General features: G+C 37.4%; 1 protein-coding gene across 1 annotated transcript; it reads left to right on the top strand.

The window, feature by feature from the left end:
- The first annotated feature begins 1512 nt into the window (after positions 1 to 1512).
- On the top strand, positions 1513 to 2814 carry LOC149155233 (cytochrome P450 94B1-like). Its single transcript, XM_089444366.1, has 4 exons — positions 1513 to 1607; positions 1707 to 1896; positions 1943 to 2231; positions 2273 to 2814. Exons 1-4 carry the CDS (start codon positions 1513 to 1515, stop codon positions 2812 to 2814), a joined length of 1116 nt encoding a protein of 371 aa, XP_089300492.1.
- Positions 2815 to 18050: the final 15236 nt, after the last annotated feature.

Below are 18050 nucleotides of genomic sequence, written 5' to 3'. Positions count from 1 at the left end.
TTGGTAAAGGCAAACAATTTGAAGAATGTTGCAGATTCATTGAAAAAATTTGTTAGCACTCAAAAAGTCTCATGATGTATAAAAAGAATGAGAATTACTAGCTTTGATTGTTTATCATGTACTTGTATGACATTCTCTATGCAAAACATCAGAGAATGTTTAGTATGTGTTATACACTACCTCGATGCATTGTACCTTGTATTGCGTTGAAAATGGGGTCATGTGGGGGGGGGGGGGGGGTGTCAAGGGTAGCTAAGACCCCCTACTTTGTGGTGTTTGAGAAAGGCGAGAGTCTCCTACACAGGAGTCTAGGAAACACCCTCGAAAAAAATTGGGCAGTTTTTGTTAGGCTTTCCATTACACCATAACCTGCAGGGATTAGTAAAGTTCCAAACCATTGTCCTTCCCTTCTTAAGAGGTCTCGGGGTGGATCCCATACTGGCAGTTAGTCCACGTGATCGATTCCCAATGAGGTGAGTGTGAAAATCCAACACCCCCCTCAAACGCAAATGGGGCAATCGGTCGTGGTCCAAGGCTCTAATACCATGTTAGGTTTTCCATTACACCAAAACTCACAGGCATTAGCAAACTTTTTACCAATTATCATTACCTTTTTGGGTGATCTGAGTGTGATCCCAAAATGGTGGTTAGTTGTCCAAAGTGAGTGTGAAAATCTAATTTTTTTTTTTGTGTTTTTTTACAATTTCCGTGGCATCTTTTGGTTTTAAATAATTTGTGGTTTATTTCTTTTTTTAATTAAAAATAGATTTATAACCGTTAACCATATAAAATTAATAAGATTTTAAGTTTAAAATTTGTTACATATACGCTATTTTATTAAAACTTTATTAAAACCTTTGTTGAAAACAGTTAAAAAAAAGTCACAGTTAAAAATAACTTAAAAAAGTCTGCCAAACACATTCAGCGAAGCTGTAAAATCCTTCAAAATCACCCATGCATCCAAGGGAAAAAGGCCTCATGCCTGAGGCATATAGCCGGCCGTTGTTTTGCAGAAAAGAATCATGGTCATATTTAGATTCCGCAATGAATCCATCTCCGTAGAGAAAGGAGCTAGTTTGCCCGGAAGTGAGATTTTCATGGGGAGTGATGTCGGCAACAGGGAAGGGTTGCCAATAGGGCCGAATAAAAGACCATCGCCAATCTGGAAAGGAATTTGACGGCAAATTGGCCCGTCAAATAGGTTAAAAATTCAGAAAAGCTGTCAACACATCTTAATCAAAACATGACCGGATTGCGGTTAAGTTATAAAATTCCAGCACCATTTTGGAAGATAAATGGATACTTCCAAAATGTATATGATGGTGCCCATAACCATAATCACGTGCGAAGCGATTGTTAGCGTTTAGCAAGGAGCTAATTTGGTGGGAAGTGAAAGAAGAAAAGGTTGCCATTTACTAACAGGGCCGGATTGGAATCATCACCATACTTGGAGGAAATTGGATATGACGGTGAGCCATTACCCTTGAATATGACGGTGACGTGGGAGTGCAAATGACGGTGCCGATTAACATTCACAGGATGTTGGAAAGGACGGCAGTGAGGGAATTGGATATGAACGTACCACCAATTGGCTACAAAACGCACGTGTAATTCATGCTTTAATGGCATGCATAATGGGAACACTCTTTCTGGGCTGTTTATGAGCCCAGTGTATTTATATGTGCTCTCTGTATTTGCAACCCAAGAGCAGAAATGGAGGAATTTTGCCCTTTATGTGCAAATCCAAGTCCTGGCAGTTACTGTGGGGCTGTTGCTTTATGGGCTTTCTTTATGCCGGACAGAATTTTTATGCAGCCGGAGTCTGATGAAGGTTTATGGACGCCAGCGATGTCCGATCGTGGGTTCGCTATTTTCTTTCTGGAAAAATGGCAAGAGGTACATAGAATGGTACGCCTAGATGCTGGCCAATTCCCCCACGCAGACCATTCTGGTAGAACGACTGGGTGGAATTAAGACGGTGGTGACCGCCAATCCTGAAAATGTTGAGCACATTCTCAAGACGCGGTTCGAAAATTATCCCAAGGGCAAGCCTTTCATTGCCATTCTCCAAGATCTGCTGGGCAAGGGGATCTTCAATGCCGATGGTGATGCGTGGCGGCTGCAGCGGAAGGCTGCCAGCCACCACTTCAATTCCCGGTCTCTACATAATTTCATTGTGAAAGTCTTGGAAGAGGCTACAGATAGACTTCTTCCGGTTCTACACGATGCAAGTGATAGTGGAAGCACGTTGGATTTGCAGGATATGCTGCAGCGATTTGCATTCAATACTATTTGCCGGGTTGCGTTCGGATCGATCTCGTATGCCTGGAGGCGTCGCTTCCGGTGTCAGAAGTGGCGCGGGCCTTCGACACGGCAGCGAAGCTGACCTCCGAGAGGTCCTCCGTGCCGATTCAGATTCTCTGGAAGGTCAAGCAGATGCTCAACATCGGATCGGAGAAACGGCTTTCCGAGGCTATTCGGGTCGTGCACGAGTTCGCCATGGGCATCATCAAGAGTCGGAGAATTGAGATTTGCCGCAACACTGACACAGCGAGTCATTCAAAGAAACAGGAGCGCGAGGATGATCTCCTTTCAATATTCATGTCACTCACCGACACCAACGATCTGGACAGCGTCCAGGAGGGCTTCTGTTCAGACGAATTTCACCGAGACATGATCATAAGTTTTATCTTTGCGGGCAGAGACAGCACCTCCGCAGCGTTAACATGGTTTTTCTGGCTCTTGTCATGTCATCCCGAAGTCGAGGAAGATATATATAAAGAAATAACCGATCTCGTCGCTCTAAGAACATAAGAAGACGCAGAAAATATTAAACCGTCCGCAGTCCTTGTATTTTCCTACGAATAGCTGCAGAGAATGAAGTATCTGCACGCTGCAATCTGCGAATCCATGAGGCTTTACCCGCCAGTGCCCCTCGACTCCAAGCACGCTCTGCACGACGACGTCTTGCCAGACGGGACTTTTGTGCGAAAAGGCACTCGGGTGACTTACCACTCCTATGGCATGGGTCGGATAGGAACCATCTGGGGTGCCGACTGCCTCCAATTCAAGCCCAAGAGATGGCTCAACGACAAAGGCAATTTTGTTGAAATCGTAATTTCAACTGCGGTAACAGCTGAACAGTCCCGCGGCATTTAATTCGGAAAACCACTATGGATTTCCCTGCACCACCTTTCAAGCTGAGTGGTATCTGTCAGAAAGGCTCGGATCACCTTGTCCGAGTGACACGTCTAGTGTACGATTCCAAAACCGATCATTCCGCGGCCGGTAATGTTCGTTTGGTTAGGGTAAGTGATATGCGTCGGATTGAATTCAATGCTGTCCACCGTTGATTAAAACTAAAGTTGCATACAGTCCAGTCCATAGCCTTGCCTGAAGTTTTTTATTTTGACCGACAGTTTCCGTAAAAGTAATAAATGTAATTTATTTCTGATTGGTAGATAGTATGTAAAACGTTTTCAACGTATTGTTAAGTTATTTTGGTTTTGGTATATGTAATGTTTTTTGTTCATTAGCATATAGAATGAAAAGAGAAGGCTCGTGGCAGCAAATGAAAAATGAAGGTAATTTTTGAAAAGGAAATGTGATGTGCAAGTAAATGGAAAATTTTTACACGACAATGTAAAAAGTTTTTGTAATGCACAGGAGTGCTGGGAGACAGAGTAACTTTTGTTGGATGAATATGTAAATTTTTTTTAGGATATATGGAATGTAACGCAACAGTGTATAAATAAAAATTTTACACAACAGTATTGAATTTTTATTGTGAAACAGAGTATTGTTTTTATTGCAGAGACAGAGTAATTTTTTTTTTGTGGAAGTTCTTGGTGAATCCCTCTAAGAGAGAGGAAGAAATATATATCAGGTATTTTAATAATGAATACAAGTTTGATTTGTATGTGAAAACTCTTTCTACTCAGAAACTTTTTTTGCTTCCCTGTGTTAAAGATCCTGTGGGGAAAACAGAGCATTGTTCTTTGTTCTTTTGTGTTTGAAATTATCAACAACTTCTCTAGCAGAGTGAAGTCTCAGGCAAATAATCCTTTTTTTTGTGTAGGTGTTGAAGACAGTAAGTTTTTTTTAAATACAGAGTCAAATATTTGAAGCATAGCTGAGAATGCAAGGAATGACCAGCACCAGCACTAGTATGGGCATTTTTAATACTGAGCTCCCACAGTGTAATGGGAAAAACTATGACTACTGGGCAATAACCATCAGAGCCCTGTTTGCTTCTCAAGATTTATGGGAATTAGTTGAAGATGGTTTTGAAGAACCAGCAAATGAAGACGAGTTTAATAGGTTAACTCAGGCAGGGAAAGATCTATTGAAGAGCAATAAGAAGAAGGATTCGAAAGCCCTCGTATTTTTATATCAAGCAGTGTATGAGAGTGTGTTTCCAAGGATAGCAGCAGCAAAGACATCCAAAGAAGCATGACAAACTCTCAAGACAGCGTATCAAGGCATGGAGAAAGTGAAGACAACAAAACTACAGTTGCTGAGAAGAGATTTTGAGAATCTGTGCATGAAGGAGTGAAACAATATTGACTCATTCTTCACACATGTGATTTGATTGGTCACACGGATGAGGTCTCATGGAGAAACTCTTGAAGAAAGGAGGATTGTGGAGAAAATATTGAAGGTCTTACCCTCAAAGTTTGATGTGATTGTCACCACCATAGAAGAGACAAAGGATCTCTCAAATTTTTCAGTTGATAAACTTCATGCATCACTGATAACACATGAGCAGAGGTTGAGTAGAAATAAAAACTCATCTCTAGAGCAAGCCTTCAAGACCCAGATGTCCTTTGGAAGAGGAAGAGGCAAAGGCAGAGGAAACAAGAGAGGAAGAGGCAAAAGCCAAAACAGAGGTGGAAAGAACAGTCCAACAAATTCTCAAGGAAGAGGCAGCAATCCAAATCAGAACCAAGGTCAAGGTAGCAGTGAACAAAGTGGACAGCATCATGCTTAAGGACAAAGGTATGAAAAATCCAATGTCCAATGTTATTATTGTAAAAAATATGGGCATTATGCAAATGAATGTAGGAAGAAGCAGCATGATATGAGTAATAGATCTAGTGCAAATATCACTAGAGAAAATATCAGCCAAGATAATGTGTTGTTAGCTTGTAACATGGCTGAAACAAACATTGAAGATATATGGTTTCTAGACTCCGGTTGAAGCAACCATATGATAGGAAACATAGCCCTGTTTTCTTCTTTAGATCAAAATGTGAAATCAGAAGTCACACTTGGGGCTGATAGTAAAATTTTTGTTATGGGAAAAGGAGAAGAAAAAATATTTACAAAGAAATGTGAAAAGAAAACCATAGCAGATGTCTATTGTGTTCCTGGAATGAAGTGTAACCTATTAAGTATTGGACAACTTGTTCAAAAGAGTTACAATGTTTTCTTTGTGAATGATGTATGCACCATCATGGATAGAGCACCCAACAAAAGATGCATTGCTGAAGTAAAGATGACAAGGAACAGGATGTTCCCTCTCAGAACACGGGAAAATTTGAAAAACAAAGAAGTAATTGCACCAGTTACCCAAGAGGCTTTCCAAAGCGTACCGAAAGATGAAAATTGGTTGTGGCATTTGAGATTTGGACATCTCAACTTTGGAGGTCTTAATTTGTTGAGTAGAAAAGGAATGGTAAGAGGATTACCATTGATAGAGAAACCAGACAACCTTTGTGAATGTTGTATCTTGGGGAAACAACACAGAGAAAGTTTTCCATTAGGGAAAAGCATAAGAGCAAAGGCACCCTAAGAGATTGTCCACTCAGACTTATGTGGACCGATGCAAACTCCATCACCAGCAGGCAGCCAATATTTTCTAACATTCATTGATGATTTCACCAGAAAGACTTGGGCTTATTTCTTGAAGAACAAAAGTGAAGTGTTTGAAATATTTCGAAATTTCAAAGCACTTGTAGAAAACCAAAGCAGGCTGCATATCAAAGTTCTAAGAACTAACAGAGGAGGTGAGTATATCTCCAAGGAATTCCTACGGTTTTGTAGAGAAAATGGAATACAAAAGCAATTCACATCTAGGTACACCCCGCAACAAAATGGAGTAGCTGAAAGGAAGAATAGGACCATCATGGATATGGCGAGGAGCATGTTGAAGGCAAAGGATTTGCCAAATGATTATTGGGCTGAAGCTATTCATTATGTAGTATACATTTTGAATAGGTGTCCTACAAAAGCAGTGATGAACAAAGTGCCGGAAGAAGCATGGAGTGGGAGAAAGCAAGGTGTCACCCACATGAAAATTTTTGGATGTATGGTCTATGCACACATTCCCGATCAGCTAAGGAAGAAATTGGATACAAATGGGAGAAATGTATTTTCATTGGATACAGTGAGGAATCCAAAGCTTACAGGTTCTATATCCCATCTACCAAGAAGGTCTTTGTGAGCATAGATGTTTAGTTCATTGAGGAGAAAGCCTGGGATGGAAGCATAGAGAAAACAGTGAATGTTAAAAACTGTTTGTCTCATGATGAAGATGATAAAGAGATGGCTAAAATACATCCCAAAACAACAGTGCCAACACAAGGACAGTAAGAGACACCCTTGAGGAGAAATGAGAGTGCTTCTCCAAGCACACCACAAGGAGGAAATTCAAGTGCTTCTTCAAGTACTTGCACACCGAATGAAAGAGGTAAGAAATTCAGAAATTTAAGTGATATTTATGATGAAGGAATGAATTCTTTGTTTGCTTTGTATTGTCATGTTGATGACCCTATTCATTTAGAAGATGCTATTAAAGATAAGAAATGGATAGAAGCTATGGATGAGGAGATCAATGCCATAGAAAGAAACAAGACATGGGATTTGGTTGAGCTACCAAAAGGTAAAAATGTCATTGGAGTCAAATGGGTTTACAATACCAAGAGTAATATTGAAGGCAAGATAGAAAGACACAAGAAAAGACTTGTTGTCAAAGGATACAAGCAGCAGTATGGGAGAGACTATGAGGAGACTTTCGCACCGGTTGCAAGAATGGAAACCGTGAGAGCAGTGCTATCCATAGCAGCACACAACAAGTGGAAAGTTTACCAAATGGACATGAAGTCAGCGTTCCTAAATGGAGTATTAATAGAAGAGGCTTACATTGAGCAACCTCTAGGCTATGAAAAGAAAGGCCAAGAGCACAAAGTGTGCAGATTGAAGAAAGCTCTTTATGGGCTGAAGCAAGCGCCAAGAGCATGGTACAGTAAGATAGATTCCTATCTACTGGAAAATGGATTTGAAAAATGTGAGGGAGAACCCACCATATATATCAAAGAAAATGATGGTAAATTGCTAATTGTTGTGTTATATGTTGATGATGTTATTTTCACAGGCAATGATGTTGATCTTATTGAAAATTTCAAAGCAGTGATGAAAGACGAATTTGAAATGACTGACATGGGTTTGCTGAGATACTTCTTAGGAATAGAAGTAAATCAAAATGAAAATGGGATTTTTATCTCACAGGCAAAATATGTAAATGAAGTTCTAGAAAGATTTAATATACAAGAGTGCAAGGCAACAATCACCCCACGGTGATAGGATTAAAGCTCAGCAAAGAGGACAGTAGCAAGGATTTTGATCCTAGCTTGTACAAGATCATAGTTGGCAGCATTATGTATTTAACTGCAACTAGGCCGGATATAATGTTTGTTAGTTTAATTTCAAGATTCATGGAGAAGCCAAAAGAAGCACATTGGAAGGTAGCAAAAAGAATTTTGAGGTATGTTAAAGGTACTAAAAGGTTTGGCATTTTATATACTATCTCAGCATGTTTAGATTTAGTTGGATATACTGATAGTGATTGGGTTGGAAGTGTAGATGATCGGAAAAGCACATCCGGTTATGTTTTTCACATGGTTTCAGGAGCCATGTCATGGGCTTCTAAGAAACAGCCTATCGTGGCGTCGTCTACAACAGAGGCTAAATATGTGGCAGCTACAGCAGCAGCATGTCAAGCAGTTTGGATGAGAAGAACCTTGAGGAGCTTAGGCCAAGAGCAGGCAAAAGCAATAGTGAATTTTTGTGACAATAGCTCAACTATTGCATTATCAAAGAATTCAGTGTTTCGTAAAAGAACGAAACACATTGACACAAGGTTTCACTACATCAGAGAATTGGTGAGCAATGGAGAAATTGTTCTACAACATTGCAGGACTCAGGAATAGGTTCCAGACATTTTGACAAAGCCATTGGATCAGAAAAGCTTTGAATTTTTAAGGAAATGTTTGGGTATGACTGAACGCCCAGCAGTTGAAATTAAAGGGGAGTGTTTAAATTGTAATTTCAACTAATGTAATAGTTGAACAGTCCCGCGACATTTAATTCAGAAAACCACAATGGATTTCCCTGCATCACCTTTCAAGCTGAGTGGTATCTATCATAAGGGCTCCGATCACCCCGACCAAGCGACACGCATCCAATGTACAATTCCAAAACCGCTCATTCCCCAGCCGGTAATGTTCGTTTGGTTAGGCTAAGCGATATGCGTTCGATTGAATTCAACGTTGTCCACCATTGATTAAAACTAAAGTTGCATACAGTCCAGTCCATGAGCCTTGCGTGAAGTTTTCTATTTTGACCGACAGTTTCCGTAAAAGTAATAAATGTAATTTAATTGTGATTGGTAGATAGTAGGTAAAACGTTTTAATTTTATTGTTTTTTTTACAACAGAGGTATGTGCAAGTCAACGTATTGTTAAGTTATTTTGGTTTTGGTATATGTAATGTTTTTTGTTCATTAGCATATGGAATGAAAAGAGAAGGCTCGCGGCAGCGAATAAAAATGAGGGTAATTTTTGAAAAGGAAATGTGATGTGTAGCAGCACAAGCAAATGGAAATTTTTTACACCGCAATGTAAAAATTTTCATTTTTAAATAGAGACATAGTTTTTGTAATGCACAGGAGTGCTGGGAGACAGAGTAACTTTTGTTGGATGAATATGTAAATTTTTTTTGACGGCATATGGAATGTAACGCAGCAGTGCGTAAAAAAAAAGTTTACACAACAGAGTTGAATTTTTATTGTGAAATAGAGTATTGTTTTTATTGCACAGACAAAGTAATTTTTTTTTGGTGGAAGTTCTTGGTGAATCCCTCTGAGAGAGAGGAAGAAATATGTATTAGGCATTTTACTAATGAATACAAGTTTGATTTGTATGTGAAAACTCTGTCTACTCAGAATTTTTTTTTTCTTCCCTGTATTAAAGATACTGTGGGGAAAACAGAGCATTGTTCTCTGTTCTTTTGTGTTTGAAATTATTAGAAATTTCCATCATATTTCGTTCCGCAGAGTCCGTACAAGTTTGTAGTTTTTCAAGATAGAATGCGCCTCTGTCTCGGTAAAGACATGGCCTTTATCCAGATGAAATATGTCGCGGAAACCCTAATTTCCATGTTTAGGTTGCGGCGCCCTGTTGGTTCGACAACCAAAATTTCGAAGCTTGTTCACATATTCACTTTGCACATGGAAGGTGGTTTTTCTATCATAATTGAAAGGAGGATGAATCCATCGGCGGTTATTTCAGTCCCAACTTTAAAATCTCTCCACCATCCCCTCCTATCTTCCTTGGGCCTACTGTAACTTACCAATAAGCTGTATGTCTATTACTCACATGTTTTGATGGCGGGTCGTTTGCAAGTTTTTATGATTGAATGTTTTAAATTATACAATATGATGGTTGTTATTGTATTAGATGATAAAATCTCAACTTCAACAACAAGAGTCCATTTGCTTGAAACTGTTTGAAATATTAATAATTTCAACTGCGTGTATTAATTCCGGAAACCAAGCAGTTTTATATCGCACCGCCTTTTGCCAAAAGTTGTTTTTCCCGGGAGGCTCCGAACACACCGACTAGCTGCCACATGTCTGAGCTGACTTTTCAAAACCACCCATTCCACGGACAGTAAAGTTCAACATGGAAGGGCCTCCTAATATTGTCGTCATCCGTTCGATCAATGAGGGCAAGATCAACGGTTGATAGCTCATGGTACTTCACTGCTATTTGTCCCAAAACATTTTTTCGTGCGACAGGGCAGCAGCTCGAACTAGAGGTGAAGGAAAAAAATTTAATTTACTGCCATGAAGTAATAAATGAATTTATTACGATAGAGTTTTTGAAATACGCAGTAGAGCGTATGAAGAAGTAAAAAAAGGGTTTTACATAGCAGTGTAATATGTAAAGCGAATATGTAATGTAACGCAGCAGCAGCGCATGGGAAATTTTTTTTTGTTGTTGGTTGAATGTATTGCACAACAGTGCAAAGTAAAAGTTTTTATTTACACAGTAGTGTGAAAAATTGTAACCAAAGACAGAGTAATTTTTTTTTTGTGTGAGGAACCAAAGTGTTTTTGTGTAGATCCATCTGTTAAGAGAAAGAAGTTTGTATCACGCAATTTATTAATGAATACAAGTTTCATTTGTATGTGGAAAACTCTGTCTGCTCAGAAATTTTATTTGTTTCCCTGTGTTAAAGATCCTGTGGAGAAAACAGAGCATTGGTCTCTGTTTCTTTGTGTTTGAAATTACGAGAAATTTCCATTATGGTATCAGAGCTTGTCCAGGCTCTTTGAAGCTATCAAAGAAGTTGAAGGAAGGTTCTTTGGCTACAGCAGCTTCTCCAACAGAGTGAAGACTCAGTCAAGAAAGGATCCTGACATTTCTCAAAGTTTTTTGTGTAGCTGTTAAAGACAGTCAGTGTTTTTTTAAAATACACAGTCAAATATTTGAAGCATAGCTGAGAGTGCAAGGGATGGCTGGCTCCAGCACTAGCATGGGTATTTTTAATACTCAGCTCCCATAGTTTAATGGGAAAAACTATGAATATTGGGTAATAACCATGAGTGCCCTGTTTGCCTCACAAGATTTATGGGAACTTGTTGAATATGGGTTTGAAGAACCAGGAGATGAAGATGAGTTTAATAGATTAACTCAAGAAGAGAAAGATCTGTTGAAGAGCAATAAGAAAAATGATTCAAAAGCCCTTGTATTTTTGTATCAAGCAGTGCATGAGAGTGTGTTTGCAACGATAGTAGCAGCTAAGACATCCAAAGAAGCATGACAAACTCTTAAGACAGCCTATCAAGGCATGGAGAATGTGAAGACAACAAAACTACAGTTGTTGAGGAGAGATTTTGAGAATCTGTGCATGAAGGAGTCAGACAATATTGACTCATTCTTCACACATGTGATTGGTCTGGTCACGCAAATAAGGACTCATGGAAAATTTCTTGAAGAAAGGAGGATTGTGGAGAAACTATTGAGGGTCCTACTCTCAAAGTTCGATGTGATTGTCACCACCATAGAAGAGACAAAGGATCTCACAAACTTTTGAGTTGATGAACTTCATGCATCACTGATAACACATGAGCAGAGGTTAAGTAGAAATGAAAACTCATCTCTAGAGCAAGCCTTCAAGACCCAGATGTCCTTTGGAAGGGGAAGAGGTCAAGGCAGAGGAAATTAGAGAGGAAGAGGCAGAAGCCAAAATAGGGGTGGAAGGAATAGTCCAACAAATGCTCAAGGAAGAGGCAGCAATCCAAATCAGAACCAAGGTAGTAGTCAACAAAGTGGACAACATCATGCTGAAGGACAAAGGTATGAAAAATTCAATGTCCAATATTATTAATGTAAAAAATATGGGCATTATGCAAATGAATGTAGGAAGAAGCAACATGATATGAATAATAGATCTAGTGCAAATATCACTAGAGAAAATATCAGCCAAGATAATGTGCTGTTAGCTTGTAATATGGCTGAAACAAAGAGTGATGATATATGGTTTCTAGACTCCGGTTGTAGTAAGCATATGATAGGAAACATAGCCTTGTTTTCCAATTTAGATCAGAGTGTGAAGTCACAAGTCACACTTGGGATTGATAGTAAAGTTTTTGTTATGGGAAAAAGAGAAGTAAAAATATTTACAAAGAAAGGTGAAGAAAAAACCATAGCAGATGTCTATTATGTTCCTGGAATGAGATGTAACCTCCTAAGTATTGGACAGCTTGTTCAAAAGGGGTACAATGTTTTCTTTGTGAATGATGTATGCACCATCATGGATAGAGCACCCAGCAAAAGATGCATTGCTGAAGTAAAGATGACAAGGAACAGGATGTTCCCTCTCAGAATAAAAACAAATTTGAAAAATAAATAAGTAATAGCAGCAGTGACACAAGAGGCTTCCCAAAGCATACCAAAATATGAATATTGGTTGTGGCACTTGAGATTTGGGCATCTCAATTTTGGAGGTCTTAACTTATTGAGTAGAAAAGGAATGGTAAGAGGATTACCATTGATAGAGAAACTAGACAGCCTTTGTGAAGGTTGTATCTTGGGGAAACAACAAAGAGAAAGTTTTCCATCAGGGAAAAGCATCAGGGCAAAAGCACCCTTAGAAATTGTCCACTCAGATTTATGTGGACCGATGCAAACTCCATCACTAGCAGGCAACCAATATTTTCTAACATTCATTGATGATTTTACTAGAAAAACTTGGGTTTATTTCCTGAAGAACAAAAGTGAAGTGTTTGAAAACTTTCAGAATTTCAAAGCACTTGTGGAAAACCAAAGTGGGCTGCATATGAAAGTCCTAAGAACTGATAGAGGAGGTGAGTATATCTCCAAAGAATTTCTACGTTTTTGTAGAGAAAATGAAATTCATAAGCAGTTTATAGCTAGGTACACCCCACAACAAAATGGAGTTGCCGAAAGGAAGACTAGGACAATAATGGATATTGCGAGGAGTATGTTGAAGGCAAAGCATTTGCCAAATGATTATTGGGCTGAAGATGTACACTATGCAGTATATATTTTGAATAGGTGTCCTACAAAAGCATTCATGAACAAAGTGCCGGAAGTAGCATGGAGTGGGAGAAAGCAAGGAGTCACCCACATGAATGTTTTTGGATGTGTGGCTTATGCACACATTCCAGATCAGCTATGGAATAAGTTGGACAACAAAGGGGAGAAATGTATTTTTATTGGATACAGTTAGGAATCCAAAGCTTACAGGTTGTATATCCCATCTACCAAGAAGTTTTTTGTGATCATAGATGTTCAGTTCATTGAGGAGGAAGCTTGAGATGGAAGCATAGAGAAAACAATGAATGTTAAAATCTGCTTGTCTCATGATGAAGATGATGAGGATATGGCTAAAATACATCCCCGAACAGCAACACCAACACAAGGACAGCAAGGGACACCCTTGACGAGAAATGAAAGTGCCTCTCCAAGCACACCACAAGGAGGAAATTCAAGTGCTTCTTCAAGCACTTGTACACCAAATGAAAGAGGCAAGAAATTCAGAAATTTAAGTGACATTTATGAGGAAGGTATGAATTCTTTGTTTGCTTTATATTGTCATGTTGATGACCCTATTCATTTCGAAGATGCAATTAGAGATAGGAAATGGATAGAAGCTATAGATGAGGAGATCAATGCCATAAAAAGAAACAAGACATGGGATTTAGTTGATCTACCAAAGTGTAAAGAATTCATTGGAGTTAAATGGGTCTACAAAACCAAGAGTAATGCTGAAGGCAAAATAGAAAGACACAAGTCATGACTGGTTGTCAAAGGATATAAGCAGCAGTATGTGAGAGACTATGAGGAAACTTTTGCACCGGTTGCTAGAATGGAAACCGTGAGAGCTGTGCTATCCATAGTAGCACAAAACAAGTGGAAATTTTACCAAATGGATGTGAAGTCAGCGTTCCTAAATGGAGTGTTAATGGAAGAGGTTTACATTGAGAAACCTCTAGGCTATGAGAAGAAAGGCCAAGAGCAAAAAGTGTGCATATTGAAGAAAGCTCTTTATGGGCTGAAGCAAGCACCAATAGCATGGTACAGTAGGATAGATTCCTATCTACTAGAAAATGGATTTGACAAGTGTGAGGAAGAACCCACTCTCTACATCAAAGAAAAAGATGGTAAAATTCTAATTGTTTTGTTATATGTTGATGACGTTATTTTCACAGGTAATGATGATCATGTCATTGAAAACTTCAAAACAGTCATGAAAGAAGAATTTGAAATGACTGACATGGGTTTGCTGAGATACTTCTTAGGAATAGAAGTAGATCAAAATGAAAATGGGATTTTTATTTCACAAGAAAAATATGTTAATGAAGTGTTGAAAAGATTTAACATGCAGGACAACAAGGCAGCAATCACTGCCACAGTGATGGGAGTAAAACTTAGCAAAGAGGACAGCAGCAAGGATTTTGATCCTAGTTTGTACAAGAGCATAGTTGGCATCCTCATGTATTTGACTGTAACTAGGCTGGATATAATGCATGCTGTTAGTTTAATTTCCAAATTCATAGAGAGGCCAAAAGAAGCACATTGGCAGGCAACAAAAAGTATTTTGAGGTATGTTAAAGGTACAAAAGGGTTTGGCATTTTATATACTACTTCTGAATGTTTAGATTTAATTGGATACAATGATAGTGATTGGGCTGGAAGTGTAGATGATTGGAAAAGCACATCTGGTTATGTCTTTCACATGGGTTCAGAAGCCATTTCATGGGCTTCTAAAAAATAGCCTATTGTATCATTGTCTACAGTAGAGGTAGAATATGTGGCAGTTACAGCAGCAGCATGTCAAGCAGTATGGATGAGAAGGACGTTGAGGAGCTTATGCCAAGAGTAAAAAAAAGAAACCGTGATTTTTTGTGACAATATCTCAGCTATTGCATTATCCAAGAGTTCCGTGTTTCATAAGAGAACGAAACACATTGACACAAGGTTTCACTACATCAGAGAGCTGGTAACAAATGGAGAAATTGTTTTAGAACATTGCAAAACTTAGCAGCAGGTTGCAGACATTCTTACCAAGCCATTGGGCCAGAAAAGTTTTGAATTTTTAAGGAAATGTCTGGGTATGACCGATAACCCAGCAGTTGAAATTAAAAGGGAGTGTCGAAATATTAATAATTTCAACTGCGCGTATTATATCCAGAAACCAGGCAGTTTTATATCGCACCACCTTTTGCCAAAAGTTGTTTTTCCCCAGGAAGCTCCAAACACACCGACTAGCGCCACGTGTCTGAGTTGAATTTTCAAAACCACCCATTCCCCGAACGGTAAAGTTCAGCATGGAAGGGCCTCCCGATATTTCCGTCAGTCGTTCGATCAAGGAGGGCAAGATCAACGGTTGATAGCTCATGGTACTTCACTGCTATTTGTCCCAAAATATTTTGCCATGCGATAGGGCAGCAACTCGAACCAAAGGTGAAGGACAAAAATTTAATTTATTGCCATGAAGTAATAAATGAATTTATTACGATAGAGTTTTTGCAATACATAGTAGAGCATATGAAGAAGTAGAAAAAAGGCTTTTACACAGCAGTGTAATATGCAAATGGAATATGTAATGTAATGCAGCAGCAGCGTGTGGATTTTTTTTTTTTTGTTGTTCGTTGAATGTATTGCACAACAAGTGCAAAGTGAAAGTTTTTATTTACACAACAATGTGAAAATTTGTAACCAGAGTCAGAGTAATTTTTTTTTGTGTGAGGAACCAAATTGTTTTTGTGTAGATCACTATGTTAAGAGGAAGAAGTTTGTATCGGGCATTTTATTAATAAATACAAGTTTCATTTTTATGTGGAAAACTCCATCTTCTCAGAAATTTTATTTGTTTCCCTGTGTTAAAGATCCTGTGGAGAAAACAGAGCATTGGTCTCTGTTCCTTTGTGTTTGAAATTACGAGAAATTTCCAACATAAACCTGCGCCTGGGAGTGAATCAACAGACTTTGATCAAGCAAAGTTCATGTGAGACAGTACGTTTCGTTCTTTAAAAAATTATGGATAAACTAGTAGGTTTCATTCATTTAAAAAAAATAAAATTATGGATAATATTATTGAGAGTAATTTCCATACTATAGATAATTTAATAAATAAGTTTTTCCGTTTTCATAATTTTATTCTTTCATCTCATACATTTTCAATTTACTATTAGTACAATCAATTTAGTGATATAAGTAAAAGGGTTATTATATTAAATTTAAATTTTGATAAACATTAATTATACATACATATTTTTTCATTTATATATAAAAAAAATTAATATATAAATATATAAATATATTAAAAAAAGTATGTAAAAGACATTTTCAATTACAGATATTCACATATCATGAGTTACTAATATCAGGTGGCCAAAAATCTAATTCGTGGCTAAAAATCTAATTCATTTCATATGACAGTTTATATTTTTTAAATTAATAAATTAAAAAAACATAAATATTTTAGAAATCAATTTAAATTTTTGGTTTATTTATACTATTAAAAATATATTAGATAGATTAAATGTATACCTCCAAATAATAATAATTGCTAATTAAATTAAAGTTCTATAAATTTTACTCTAAAATAAATATATCTATATTCTATTTTATCAACTATTTAATTTATATAACTTTATTAGTTTTATTAATCTTTATAGCTAATTTATATAACTTTATTAATTTTATTAATCTTTACATCTATCATATTTTCTTGATTATATATACGATATAAGAAATTTCAATTCGTATATTTGAAATCATCACAAATCTTTGGCCCAGGCTTAGTCTTAATTTAGATTTCACAAATCTTATATTTTATACCCACACAGTATATCAACTTCTTTTAATGATTATCAGCTTCAAACTCTGACAGTCAACTGGCTTCCAACCAGGACCGAATCTCTTCTGACGTAAAAGCGGATCTCTCGTGAGGTATATTAAGTTTGTCATTGCCATTACAATATAGAATATGTCTCAGAATCCCTTCTGATTAAATTAAAGTTTGGTTTTCCAATTATTATATTATCTTAATCATTTAAAATTATTTTATAGCCGAGTATAATGTGTAATGTTGTTTATCAAAATTGAAATTTTATTTATATTAAATTTTTATTTAAAATAAATCTATACTGATATTTTTCGAGATACAAAAAATTGTAAATTATAATTATATATATATATATAAAATTCTGGATGGTATGTTCCTTAAGTTTAGCTGTCAATGCTATATCATAACCATATATAAGTACCGAGAGAATCCGTGAATCACGGTTGTGAGCTTTAAACTTTATATAAATACAATTATATGTTTGATATGTCCAGGCCATCAGAAAAATTATAGAGAATGTATGAACTTTTAGGATATATAAAAAGAAAATTTAATTCTATTAGATGAATGTAGCAGTAATAAAGGTGGACCTCAGAAAGGCATATCACTCTTTAGATTGGCGTTATTTGAGGCTCGTTCTTCATAAAATTGGCATAAGAACAAACATGGCAGAATGGATTATGGGATGTGTTAAAATAGTTCGATATGTTGTTATAATAAATGGATACCCATCAAGGTTCTTTGCTGTGCGCAAGGGACTTAGATAGGGGTGTACCTTGTCTCCCTTTCTCTTCATACTGGTGATGGATGGCCTAAGTTTGATCATAGAAAAGGTTGTGAACAGAGGTCAGTTTGAAACGCTAAAAATTAATAGTCATATTTCTATTTCCCACAATTTATTTGTTGACGATATCTCGCTGATGGGTATGATAAACAAACATAAATGGCATGCACTGTCATTAATTTTTAAGAAGTTTGGAAGAGAAACTGGGCTTGTTCAAAATGAACACAAACCTATCATCCTATCTAGATCCTGAAACCTCGATGATATCAGCTATATCCAGAGGAATTTTGGGGTCAATGTAGTAAACTTAGAAGTTGGAATGAAATATATGGGACACTGCCTAAAGAATTACAAATATGCTGACTGGATGTGGCTAGTGGATAGATTCCACTCGAGGATTAAGGGGCGGGAGCACAAATGTTTATCAGTGGGAGGCCGTATCACCCTCACACAATCAGTTCTCACACAATTGGGGGTTTATTGGGCTCACCTGTTCCACGTTCCGCAGCTGATAATAAAATCACTAAATCACATAATGGGAAATTATATTTGGTCAGGCACAAGAAAAGGTTGTAAGTATCATCTGGTTAAATTGGAAATGATC

The sequence above is a fragment of the Pinus tabuliformis genome, chromosome 9, assembly GCF_031772625.1.
Source record: "Pinus tabuliformis cultivar Carrire ecotype Pingquan chromosome 9, CPIR1, whole genome shotgun sequence".
Lineage (NCBI taxonomy): Eukaryota > Viridiplantae > Streptophyta > Pinopsida > Pinales > Pinaceae > Pinus > Pinus tabuliformis.
This window is presented reverse-complemented; position numbering and strand designations above follow the sequence as displayed.

Excerpts from the sequence above, each read along its gene's own strand:
- LOC149155233 (XM_089444366.1), top strand. The coding sequence starts at position 1,513 with ATGACGGTGCCGATTAACATTCACAGGATGTTGGAAAGGACGGCAGTG. Across the intron at positions 1,897-1,942 it reads TTCTGGAAAAATGGCAAGAG|ACCATTCTGGTAGAACGACT; the intron begins GTACATAGAATG and ends TCCCCCACGCAG. Across the intron at positions 2,232-2,272 it reads TCCGGTTCTACACGATGCAA|CGATTTGCATTCAATACTAT; the intron begins GTGATAGTGGAA and ends GATATGCTGCAG.